This window comes from Triticum aestivum, chromosome 3B (genome assembly GCF_018294505.1).
Source record: "Triticum aestivum cultivar Chinese Spring chromosome 3B, IWGSC CS RefSeq v2.1, whole genome shotgun sequence".
Lineage (NCBI taxonomy): Eukaryota > Viridiplantae > Streptophyta > Magnoliopsida > Poales > Poaceae > Triticum > Triticum aestivum.
In genome coordinates this window covers 816,512,693-816,525,927 of record NC_057801.1, presented here as the reverse complement: position 1 = coordinate 816,525,927, position 13,235 = coordinate 816,512,693, and the positions used below count along the sequence as shown (strand labels likewise).

General features: G+C 46.3%; 1 protein-coding gene and 1 pseudogene across 16 annotated transcripts; both read left to right on the top strand.

Annotated features, from left to right (window-relative positions):
* The first annotated feature begins 6,241 nt into the window (after positions 1-6,241).
* Positions 6,242-7,587, top strand: LOC123068000 (uncharacterized oxidoreductase MT1753.1-like; annotated as a pseudogene).
* Positions 7,588-8,099: 512 nt separating this feature from the next.
* Positions 8,100-11,053, top strand: LOC123072630 (uncharacterized). Of its 16 annotated transcripts, XR_006435280.1 has the most exons (8): positions 8,100-8,382; positions 8,616-8,845; positions 8,928-9,002; positions 9,099-9,158; positions 9,242-9,301; positions 9,596-9,657; positions 10,147-10,225; positions 10,298-11,053. XR_006435280.1 is itself a non-coding variant. In XM_044496223.1 (7 exons), exons 1-7 carry the CDS (start codon positions 8,311-8,313, stop codon positions 10,620-10,622), a joined length of 678 nt encoding a protein of 225 aa, XP_044352158.1. In that variant the 5' UTR covers positions 8,100-8,310; the 3' UTR covers positions 10,623-11,053. The 16 variants fall into 16 exon arrangements, 13 of the variants coding, with proteins under 13 accessions (XP_044352158.1, XP_044352156.1, XP_044352167.1 ...); XR_006435281.1 differs by lacking the exon at positions 9,596-9,657; XR_006435279.1 differs by having other exon boundaries at positions 9,590-10,225.
* Positions 11,054-13,235: the final 2,182 nt, after the last annotated feature.

Sequence of the window (13,235 nt, the reverse complement as noted above, 5' to 3'; positions counted from 1 at the left end):
TAAAGCATGGCACACTAAACTATCGAGTAGTCATCAACTTTGCTCTGCCAGATGTTCATAACATCCGGTGTTGCTCATGCAGCAGGTTTGGCACCTAGCGGTGCTTTCAGGACGTAATTCTTCTGTGCAGCAATGAGGATAATTCTCAAGTTACGGACCCAGTCCGTGTAATTTCTACCATCATCTTTCAACTTAACTTTCTCAAGGAACGCACTAAAATTCAACGGAACAACAACACGAGCCATCTATCTACAACAACATAGACATGCAAAACACTATCAGGTACTAAGTTCATGATAAATTTAAGTTCAATTAATTATATTACTTAAGAATTCCCACTTAGATAGACATCTCTCTATTCATGTAAGTGATCACGTGATCCAAATCTACTAAACCATAACCGATCATCACGTGAAATGGAGTACTTTTCAATGGTGAACATCACCATGTTGATCATATCTACTATATGATTCATGCTCGACCTTTCGGTCTCAGTGTTCCGAGGCCATATCTGCATATGCTAGGCTCGTCAAGTTTAACCTGAGTATTCTGCGTGTGCAAAACTGGCTTGCACCCGTTGTAGATGGACGTAGAGCTTATCACACCCGATCATCACGTGGTGTATGGGCACGACGAACTTTGGCAACGGTGCATACTCAGGGAGAACACTTTTATCTTGAAATTAAGTGAGAGATCATCTTATAATGCTACCGTCAATCAAAGCAAGATAAGATGCATAAAGGATAAACATCACATGCAATCAATATAAGTGATATGATATGGCCATCATCATCTTGTGCTTGTGATCTCCATCTCCGAAGCACCATCATGATCACCATCATCACCGGCACGACGCATTGATCTCCATCGTAACATCGTTGTCGTCTCGCCAACTATTGCTTCTACGACTATCGCTATCGCTTAGTGATAAAGTAAAGCAATTACAGGGTGATTGCATTGCATACAATAAAGCGACAACCATATGGCTCCTGCCAGTTGCCGATAACTCGGTTACAAAACATGATCATCTCATACAATAAAATATATCATCACGTCTTGACCATATCACATCACAACATGCCCGACAAAAACAAGTTAGATGTCCTCTACTTTGTTGTTGCAAGTTTTACGTGGCTGCTACGGGCTGAGCAAGAACCGTTCTTACCTACGCATCAAAACCACAATGATAGTTCGTCAAGTTAGTGAAGTTTTAACCTTCTCAAGGACCGGGCGTAGCCACACTCGGTTCAACTAATGTTGGAGAAACTGACACCCGCCAGCCACCTATGTGCATAGCACGTCGGTAGAACCAGTCTCGCGTAAGCGTACACATAATGTCGGTCCGAGCCACTGCAACCAACAATACTGCTGAACCAAAGTATGACATGCTGGTAAGCAGTATGACTTGTATCGCCCACACCTTACTTGTGTTCTACTCGTGCATATAACATCTACGCATAAAACCTAGGCTCGGATGCGACTGTTGGGTAACACAATAATTTCAAGAAATGTCCTACGCACACGCAAGATCATGGTGATGCACAGCAACGAGAGGGGAGAGTGTTGTCCACGTACCCTCGTAGACTGAAAGCGGAAGCGTTAGCACAACGCGGTTGATGTAGTCGTACATCTTCACGGCCCGACCGATCAAGCACCGAAAGCACGACACCTCCGAGTTCTTGCACACGTTGAGCTCGATGACTTCCCTCGAACTCCCATCCAGCCGAGTGTCGAGGGAGAGTTCCGTCAGCATGACGGCGTGGTGACGATGATGATGTTCTACCGACGCAGGGCTTCACCTAAGAACCGCTATGATATTATCGAGGTGGACTGTGGTAGAGGGGGCCACCACACACGGCTAAGAGATCCAAGGGATCAATTGTTGTCTATGGGGTGCACCCCTCCTCCGTATATAAAGGGGGGAGGAGGAGAGGACCGGCCAAGGGGAGAGGCGCGCCCAAGGGGGGGGGCAATCCTACTCCAAGTAGGTTTGGCCCCCCCTTTCCTGTTCCAAGTAGGAGAAGGGGGAAGGAGGGGGTGGAGAGAAGGAAGGAGAAGGGGGGCCGCCGCCCCCTTCCCTTTCCCAATTCGGATTGGGGCAAGGGGGGTCTAGCACCACCTTTTGGCCTCCCTCTCTCCTTTCCACTAAGGCCCACAAGGCCCAATAGCTTCCCGGGGGGTGGGGGGGGGGGGTTCCGGTAACCCCCGGTACTCCGGTATATGCCCGAAACCTCCCGGAACCATTCCGGTGTTCGAACATAGTCGTCCAATATATCAATCTTCATGTCTCGACCATTTCGAGACTCCTCGTCATGTCCGTGATCACATCCGGGACTCCGAACAACCTTCGGTGCATCAAAACACATAAACTCATAATATAACTGTCATCTAACTTTAAGCGTGCGGACCCTACGGGTTTGAGAACTATGTAGACATGACCGAGACACATCTCTGGTAAATAACCAATAACGGAACCGGGATGCTCATATTGGCTCCTACATATTCTACGAAGATCTTTATCGGCCAAACCGCATAATGTTCCCTTTGTCATCGGTATGTTACTTGCCCGAGATTCAATCGTCGGTATCTCAATAACTAATTAGTTGCAATGCTTGCAAGGCTTATAGTGATGTGCATTACCGAGTGGGCCCAAAGATACTTCTCCTACAATAGGAGTGACAAATCCTAATCTCGAAATACGTCAACTCAACAAGTACCTTTGGAGACACCTGTAGAGCACCTTTATAATCACCCAGTTACGTTGTGACGGTTGGTAGCACACAAAGTGTTCCTCCGGTAAGCGGGAGTTACATAATCTCATAGTCATAGGAACATGTATAAGTCATGAAGAAAGCAATAGCAACATACTAAACGATCAAGTGCTAAGCTAACGGAATAGGTCAAGTCAATCACATCATTCTACTAATGATGTGATCCCGTTAATCAAATGACAACTCATGTCTATGGTTAGGAAACTTAACCATCTTTGATTCACGAGCTAGTCAAGTAGAGGCATACTAGTGACACTATGTTTGTCTATGTATTCACACATGTATTATGTTTCTGGGTAATACAATTCTAGCATGAATAATAAACATTCATCATGATATAAGGAAATAAATAATAAGTTATTATTGCCTCTAGGGAATATTTCCTTCAGTGACTTGGTTTATGCCACATTTGCAGGCGACACACTAGATGATGACTTCCTCTTCCCAAACGAGGGCGAATTTTTTTTAATTTTTTTTCAATACAGAAGTCTGCTTGCTAAATAGAACTAATGTACATATCAGTTTCGTTCGCTATATTTGTTCACAACTATATGATATTCATCTTTAGGAAGTTTGTCCATGATGCAATATAGATTAAGATTCTGCTTCCCATGGTGCCCCCGCAAGAATACAATCCCATGCATAAATGGATGATCAGGGATAAAAAGTTATGAATTCTTTATTGATAACATTAATTGTGTTTACCATATCAATTAAGTTAATTCGCCCAGCAAATATTGCAGTTGCAGGGAGCATCCGATTGCACCAGAATCCGCGAACCTTCTTGCCTTGGCCCCAAAACAAACATTCATGCTTGCATGCTAGATTGTTGCAGATCACGAGAGGAAATTGAACCACCGCGCATTTCTCTGCGTACATAAAAGTATATCATAAAGGCGAGCCATTGATTGTAATGACATGTTTCTTACAAGGCTACATAAAAGTAGTATGATCTCCAAATCGTAAATGACATACGCAAAATGTGCATCAACATACTATTTGAGAAAACTCTTGATGATACGATCTTGAAATCTTATTTATATTTTTCAATGTTCTTTCTTGCAATAATATATGCCCTAGGAACTCTACATAAACAACAAAAGAGAGAACATACCTCCAGATGTAGTGCTTCCGAACAACACAAGCATCACTAGTAAACAAGCAGTGGCAGACCTTCCGTCCATTCTTGCATGATACATTCCAACCAAAGCAAAGGGACAATATATAATATTGTCATAAGGGTACAGAACTACGTGGCATCAAAAACTAGTAGAAAGACACTATAAAAGTGCATTTTTTAGGAAAAATTATTGTTGATTATTGATTGATATGGACACATTTTCTATCAAGAAAGAATTATTGCCGATTATTGCTTGTTATTTATGGATGCACCATTTATTAGGAAAGAGTTATTGTGAATTATTGCTTGATATGGACTATTAATGCTCACTAAATAAAATTGTATTTAAGCCAAACCTGCTACTATACTAAATGATCACCTTTCAATAAGTGAACACATTGAAGCCTGATTCTATTCCGCGCGCGCTCGTTCCAACCCCTGATTTCGGACAGCAGCCTAAACAAAGTAAAGTTTCCTTCAATAAAACTGGATGAGGCTTAATTAAATGACGCAGCCCACCCCCACCACCGGTTGAAATCACGGGGCCTGAGAGATTTATGGTAGGGGACACTGGGCCCCATCAATTGAATTTGCGGAGGCAGACTTTTGACATGGCTTATCAATTGAATGTGTTGGGTCCCACTTCATACGCGGATGTTGCCGTGGAAAAGGATTCGCTCGCTGGAGCGATTGACCGCAAAAGAGTCTTTTCCCACATTGTATTGCTACTTATGAAATCATCATATTGCACTAAAAAATACGTGCATTTTCCATATTTCAACAACAAACTAAAGACTCAATATGAAAAATAATTTTGTTAACAATATCATGAGATTGAGTAGTCACAAAGTTTACAATAGTTGACAACTAAACCTATTATTTTCTGATATATTATCTTTAAAATATAAATAATTACTTAAGGCCGCACCCCGACCCACCGCTTCTCCAACATGAATTTTTCACCAACAGTTGCCATCCATATGTCATTTTGGTTATTTTTTGAATGGAATATACAATTCAAAAACATGGTGACGCTTCTTAGTTCTTAGTTCTTACTCCATCTTGGCCAAAATATAGTGCATACAATTTATTTTTGTTGAAGTTAATTTTATAAATTTTTATCAACTTTATAAACAAAATATGACCATTTATAGTACAGATTTTTTTATATATTTTCCCCGCAAAAGAAAAAGTTCGCAAATGTTTCCAGATGGTGGTGGCACGGAAGATGACTAAAGAAACACTGAGACATGTGCCCGTGTTCCATGGACCCGACATAGGTGGGCCAATCCAACTTGACAGACGACACCCCACCCTACTCCACAGGTTGGATAGATTTTGAGGACTTTCTTCTTTGCCATGGACCCGGCATGAGCTTCTTGCAAATAGCAGTATTTTTTTATTTGCCATCCCAATGTAATGTATTTTTGGAAAGAAACTAATGGTACATTTCATGCAAGTGATGATGCTTCGTATAACACTATCAAGTATTTTGGTTCTAAATTCATTCAAGGTTTAGTTTTGTTCTATGTCAAATTTCTTTATGTTTGACCAAGTTTATGAAAAAATGTATTAATGTCTACAAACAAATTATATTAAGTCAAATTATTGCATCTTGTTGAACACCTCAAAGGCACAATTTTGGAAACTAGGCACGTTTGGCATTCCCAACTCTGATTTTTCTCCTATGAGTGTTGCCGGCTTCGAATGTGAAATATGATGGAGTGTCGCTAGCTTGGTCGTACAGTTTGTTGTTCTTCATGCGCTAGGCGAGGCTCGAGCTCGTTTCAGTTTCGGTTCCGGCTTCTCTCTCTTACGGCGGGGTTTTGGGGGTCCAGTGCTTAGCTTCGCTTGCCCGATCCGTCTGGCACCATCCTAGATCTAGTCTCTACTCCTAATGTCTCAGTTGGTAGGTCGCGTTCCGGGTTTTATTTTCGTCCCACCATTTTCGTCCCACCATTTTCGTCTGATTTTTTTCGTTGGTTTTTTTTCGCCGGTTTTTTCGTCCCCTCCCACCCCCTGCCCACCCCACCGGTCTCCCTCCCTCCCTCGAACCCTAGCTTCCCCTCGTCTCCCTGCCTCCAGCCGCACTCGCCGCCGGACCCCAATCCCCGATCTGACCGCCCCCCCCCCTCATGCCCTCTCCATCCTCCTCCTCAAGACGTCACCATCGCCTCCGTTCGTCTTCTCCCGCGCCGGCGCCGTCGAGGCCGAGTCGTTCCACTTCCCGCTCTGGCAGGTCTGCGCGGCCGCGTGCGGGGCGTTCGTCTTCTCCCGCGCCGATGTCGTCGAGGCCGAGGCGTTCGACTTCCCGGCCTGCTATGGCTGGGTAATTCTTGTCTTGCTATAACTCTTCACGTGCAGAGAAGGGAAGAAGAAGGGGAAAGGGGATAGCCGCCGACACCGCCTAAGCGAAGCGGGTGCTGCTCGCCTGCAACGGCGGCGGCGACGCCGTCTCGCGGGGGGTCGCCGTTGGCTTCGCCAGGCACGGCTGCAGGTACTCCCTCTCACTTTTCCCCTTCTTCTTCCTGTCGTTGGGTTCTGAATCTAAGCGCGCGCGCACACACACAGGCTGGTCCTGGTGGGCGACGAGGGCGCCCTGGCCGCGACGGCGGAGGAGGCGCGGCCCAAGGGGCGGCGGCCATCGTGGTGGTTGGGCTGGACTTGGCGGCCTGCGACGAGGCAGCCGTCGGCGCCGCGGTGGACGCGGCGTGGCGCTGCTTCGGGGACGGCAGGCTCCATGCCCTTGTCAACTGCTGCTCCTTCGAGGGTATGCACATACTACTGACAGACACTGATACACATGCCCAATTTTCCATCCGACAGAATTTTTTCACACATGCCCAAGCCCGACTAATCACCAACCTAAATGATTGCTCAATTCTTCTCTGAATATTTCAGTCAGCTTATCATCCAGTAATTTCGTCCATGCAATTGTATTTGGCTACTGTATGAGCAGGGGAAGTGCAAGATTGCCTCAGCGTGACTGAAGATGAGTACAACAAGACCATGAAAGTCAATGTAATCACACCTTGGCTCCTGATAAAGGCGATAGCGAAGCGGTTCCGGGATGCGCAGTCGGGCGGCTCCGTGGTTTGCTTGACCCAGATCATCGGCGCCGAGAGAGGATTGTATCCGGGGGCTGCGGCATACGGCACAAGTTTAGGCGCCGTTCACCAGCTCGTCAGAGTAAGCCTGCTTTCCTGTTACCAAAAAAGCCTGAATGATTGCTCACGGAAATCCTGAATGCATACATGACCATGATGTTCTTCGTGGAGGTGATGCCGCTGCGGCGGTGGCTGGACCCGGGCAAGGACCTCGCTTCCACGGTGCTGTACCTGGTCGGCGACGACTCCCGCTTCATGACAGGCACCACCATCTATGTCGACGGCGCACAGTCCATTGTGCGCCCTCGCATGCGTTCCTTCCTGTAGGTAGGTTAGTCATGCTGATCCTGGGGCTGGTTGGCCATGCTTGGATTTCACATTCCATCAGGATGACTCCCTGATATCTTGTTGTTGTTGTTGAATAGCAACAGCGGTTTGTGCAAAGGGATCAACTGCCATAATTAAGCAGTCTCTATGAATGCAATAATTAACAGGGTTTAAGATGGTAGAGTAAAGATCAAAATTGACAAAGAGTATCCAGAATCAACATGAGTGGCACAGCAGGCCCTTCTTCAGATTAAAAGACAAACGCAGAACCTTGCTGCACACAGGCATCAAAGGAGTGAAATGGATTGAATAGTCGACATGTGAGCTACCATGTTTCTATACATCTGTAATTAGTTCTTAGTATTTTTCCTTCATTTTTGTAGTTATGCCACCTGATTACGTTCCTGCCCTGTAACCTGTCGTTTCCCTCTTAATGAATGAAAAGCAGCACCTGCTGCAGTTTGTCAAAAAATAATCGTACCATCGTCACGTACGCGGGGCTAAACAGAACCGTGGGTGTCTGTGCTTTTCAGGTGGACCAAGCCGTATCAATGGCGTTCAGAGAGAACGGAGCAACCAACTACATCCGCATCCAGGTAAATAATTTATCTTGTACTGTAATTTTCTTCACGGCTGCTGAATTATTATTAACACTGTGAAATGTGAGTCAACCAAAGCTTACTGTCCCAATTGTTCCTGTCCTCAGGGTAACGGCATCACCGCCGGAGCGACGACGGAGGCGGCCATGGCGGAGCGGGGGGTGGAGTCGGTCCTGTTCCGGGGGAAGAAGCTGATGCCGCAGACCAACGACGAGCGGCTGGACGGCGTGGTGGAGCAGCTGGTGCGGGATCCTTCGTGATTCGGCCATTGCCATTCTCCACGGATCTGGCCGTGGCCACAACCGACGCTGCCGGTTCCATGGAGGAGCTCACCCCGGCCTTCTCCTCGTTTTCCTCCATGGTCGGGTCTCCTGGTGGAGGTGCCGATGCTGCCGGTTCCACAACGCAAGAGCCCGTGGCAACGCGGCAAACTGAAGTTGTTCGCCGGCGTCGCACAGGGCGTCTTTGGCGTCGCAGGAAACCCTACCTTGGGGTTGGCACAGGGCATCTCTGGCGTCGTAGGAAACCCCACCGCGGGGCTGGTGCAGGGAGTGGCCGACCATCCCACCCTGCTGAAGCCGCAGGGCGTCTCTGCCAAGTCCATGGTTGGCGAGTCCAAGGCCGTCTCTGTCCAGGCCTCCGTGGTCCGTGGCAACGCGGCAAACTGAAGTTGTTCGCCGGCGTCGCACAGGGCGTCTTTGGCGTCGCAGGAAACCCTACCTTGGGGTTGGCACAGGGCATCTCTGGCGTCGTAGGAAACCCCACCGCGGGGCTGGTGCAGGGAGTGGCCGACCATCCCACCCTGCTGAAGCCGCAGGGCGTCTCTGCCAAGTCCATGGTTGGCGAGTCCAAGGCCGTCTCTGTCCAGGCCTCCGTGGTCGAGGCGAACTGCACTAACATCGATGTCTGCCCTGAACTGTTGTAAGTTTACTGACCGTGTGCTTCTGATTTCTAATGTATTCTTGCTCTTTGCATTTCTCTCATTCGTACCCTCGTATTACAGTGCATCTAAAAGCTCTTGTGACGATGGAAAGTCTACCTCCAAGGGACCAAAAAAGAAAATCGGTCCTAAAAGATCGTAAGTTGATCACTAGATCCATATACACGTCTGATATCGTGTTGTGTCCATCTGTTCATCGTTTCATGATCTGGTCCATGGTTTCTGTATTTGCAGTTCGCCTGACACATGTACTCACGATGACAGTGAAGTATATCAAGCTGGTGCTAAAAGAAGGTTTGTGTTTATCCTCTCTAATATATTTTTACTGTTGTTGTACTTGGTTGGTCGCTAATGCTTTTTTGATACAACATAAGCAGGACTCTTAACCCCTCTATTCCTCATAAGGAGAGCTTGGAGTCTGAAGATTTTTCTGCAAAGTAGGTTTCCCTTTGGCTCTAATTCATGATATTTGGTAACTTCTTGTTGTTGTAGTTATATTGATAACCTGGTGATTTCAGATACCAACAAAAATTTGTTTGCCTATATTACGGTTGCAGAAGTCCTTGTGGATATCCTATACAGTATAAATATGAACCACCACTTGGTGGAGCTCTGCTGTTTAGAGCTCTGCTCTGTTAATGCTACTTTGAGTCTAGATGGCATTAACTACAGGGAAGGGATCTAGCTAGGTTTGCAATGGCATGTGTACTAACGAATCATTTTAGTCTCAGGTTTTCCCTGCAAAACTGAAGTTCATGTCTCATGTTTGGATTAATCACGGTGTAGTCTGATGGTAATTTGTCTACTTAGTGCAGTTTACGTATTCTTCCACAACTTCATTTAATGCTTTCAGAGTTAAAGTTTTGGGGATAGTTTGGATGTTATACCCAAGGCATTATAATTGCTCTATATTATTCTTAATTTCATATATCATCACCTTAGACTACTCGAACTGTCGGCCATGCTTTGTGATCATGTGCGACGAGCATATTGTTCGGTGCTGCTATTTTCCATTCGCTGCTGGGTTGCTTCTACTCTCCACCAATCTGTCAAGTAGCAAAGAGTAGGTTTGACCTCAATTTCGATGCAGACATGGATTGGGATGTGATGCATGTACTTGCTAATTAAGGGATTTGGATCTTGCCCTCAATTAGAGTTCCCAATCTCAACGAAGTGGGGTTTACGAATTTTATTATTTTTTAGCTTGAATGGACTGTAGCTTCGCTTAATTGACTGACAGTTGTATTTGACTGCATAACTGGATTAATTGATTTCATGGCAGATGCCGGTTTTGACCTTGGTTGATCATGCTTTGTTCCGTGTTTGGCCTGCAACATATTTTCTATGCATTCGCAGAAATGGTAACTGAATAATTACTTCATACTGCAGAACATCTTGCTTAATACCTGAGTCCCCGGCCCTTGTTGCTACAGGTTTATCTTGGACATGATTCTCAAAGAAGATACAGATGTGCATGCTTCATATCTTCTACACGCTTATGCAAAGCAGGATTTTATTCATATTTTGATGAGCTTAATTTCTTATGCTAATGTTTGCTTCCGCCTGAAGGATATATATAGTATGTTTTGTGAGCGGTGGGTATGGATGAGGTGAGTGCGTCTGTTAGTGCATCATTTTTGTTGGATACTTTAATCTGTTAAGGTTGGTATATATTGAGTGTTGATGATGACATGTTTATTTTGATTGGCGTGGTTGCCTCAAAGTAATGCCCTGCTACTCCTTGGGGGGCGTGAGTGAAGATTTATGCCTTAAGCATAGGAATGAGGGAGTAGGTATCCAACAGAATAGGCGATGATGCTAGGAGAAAAAGAAGACTTTGATCTGGTTTTTCAAAGAGGGACATCAAGGAACAAGTACATGGTGCTACTCGATGGTCAGCCAGATTCTGACTATTATTTTGGGATGCCAAAGAGATAGCACATGATGTTCGACCGCTGGGGAATTGAAGTATAGTGCTTACCAATATACTGGCATGTATTTTTTTCTAAAGGATATAGTGGTTTCCTTTAGTTGAAATACATAAAATTTTCACCCCCAATGATTCAACAAGAGTTGTTCATTAAAAGTGTGTGGTCTCTTTCTTCATCAAGAATTGAAATATCTGTGCTATTATAACTCCATGGAGAGCAATAATATAATTTTCACAAGGGGTGACCTTTATTGGCTAATTGTATAGCTTATGATCTTATGGAGTTTAGGTTTGTAAATCCATGTATTTTTTAGATGAAGAAACAAAGAAGGAGATGACGATATCAAGGATCACATATGGTTAAATGTAGAAACAATGAACACGGTGGCATATCAGTTGCAACATGGTGAAAATTTTAGGATAGAAGGATAAACGAATTGCTCGGCCGGTTCAAGAGTTAATAAAAAAATGAACAGAGTGGCACAAGAATACTTTGCGGTAATGCATGCTATTCGATTGTATGTTACAACGTGGCAATGACTCAGGATATATCGGATCTGCCTTTATGACGGTGGTGGATCAGCACGAACACAAGGGGTGGGGATCAGGGCAGAGAGTAGGCGGTTGGCTGGGGACTCCTTGGTGGTCCGTGGGGGATATACAATGTGAAGGTGGGAGGGCGCCATGGCGAGGTGAGGTGGGCATCATCTGGTTTTAAAGAAGAGGGCTCTAGCGAGAAATGTCCCGCTACAGCAGGAAACCGAGCGGGAAGGGATGGGTTCAACAGAAAAAGGGAATGGTGCGTCATGGGTTGAGTTTTTTGTGTTAGGACCGTGTATTGGAGATAAAATGACGGATAGTCTGGAGAAGCACATTTCTCCTCCACATATGGTCTGGATTTGAAGAAGTACATATTGTCTAGATGGTTGAATTTTGGGGTGCATGCAGGGTGCCCGTTTGATGTTCGAACACGCCCAAATATACGAGGAAGAAATGAACTTCGACCTTTGAGACGACCTTAATCATCTGTTCGATTCATTTATATAAATCGCACTATATGTATGCATTGTCAAATTGCCTTTTATTAACAGTTTACAATGTAAGTGAAGTGGACTTAAATTATTACTTGATTATACCTGTGCTATCTTTTTTTTACATGCATTATGTTTACATAATTCCAGCAAAATATTTCAAGAGCCCGTGGCAACGCACGGGCATTATACTAGTCTAACTAGGTAGTGTGACCATGGAGTTTGAGCTTTCATCGATTCCGTAATAAACCGTGCATTGTGTGGTTCACGGGTACACTTTTCCCTATGAACTGAACTAATTCTCATTATTTATGCATGTCAGGAACTTGCTCCCCGCCTTCTAACAAAGTTTCGTGAAGAAAAAAAAAATTGAAGATCTGAAATCCTGATTAAGTACTTGTGGACGGTGATGTTTCAGCAAGCGATAAGCAGATGGCCGATCGACTATTGTTTCTGATTACACAGGGGGCATGCGTCCTGATGAGGCAAACATCGCCGCGCCAGCCTATCCGACGTCGAAACCAGGTCTTTAAGAATCAACCAGCTGAAGAACTTGCAACGCAGCGGAGCATGCTCGCGGCCGATGAATTCGCTGGCGTACGCTGATCTTACTAAGAAAGCGTCTGAGGTCTCCCACGCCCAACGGACCTTGTCCGCAATCCATTGCCGCAGCTGCACCTCCGCAATGCTGTTCCACAAACTGAGGAACTACTCGAGCTCGGGCTGGGATAGATCCGGGCCTATATCCCTTGTTAGACTGTATATATACGTAGTCTCTGTATTAATATTGTAACATTGTATTGTACCTCTCGGTACCTCTATATAATGAAAGAGCCACACCCCGTTTAGGGTCTCGAGTAAGTTCCCAACATATTATGTTTTACATGATATCAAACTAGGGTTTCGATGTCTTCCGCTGCTCCCGCCACCGCTGCTGCCGGTGCGCCGACTTCCGTCGCTGCCACCGCCATCGCGCCGGCCCTCGCTCCTATGTCGCCGTTCCTTGCCTCTCGGCCCCTTGCGGCGGCCCACAGAGCCCTGCCGCCGATCGAGTCCCCGATCGGATCGAATCCGTTGGCGGATTCCTCTGCTGAGTTTGCTGCGCCGCCGTCTCATGGCGTCGCCGCGCAGCCGCCCTACGGCGTGGTCACGCCGCCGCCCATTGGCGTCGCTCCTGCCTCGTACGGCGCGCTGCCGGTGGCCCAGGGCTCCCTTCAGCCGCCGCCGTCCTCCTGGCCAGGGGCGTCCTACGCGGCGCTGCATCATCACCAACCCTATGCGGCCCCCTCGCCACATCACTACGGGCCGCCGTCGGCGCCGGCCTACTCGGCGCTGCCACTGCAGCAGCCCTACCTGGCGCAGCCACAGCAGCCCTACGCGGCATCGCCGCGCCAGTCCTACCCCGCGCCG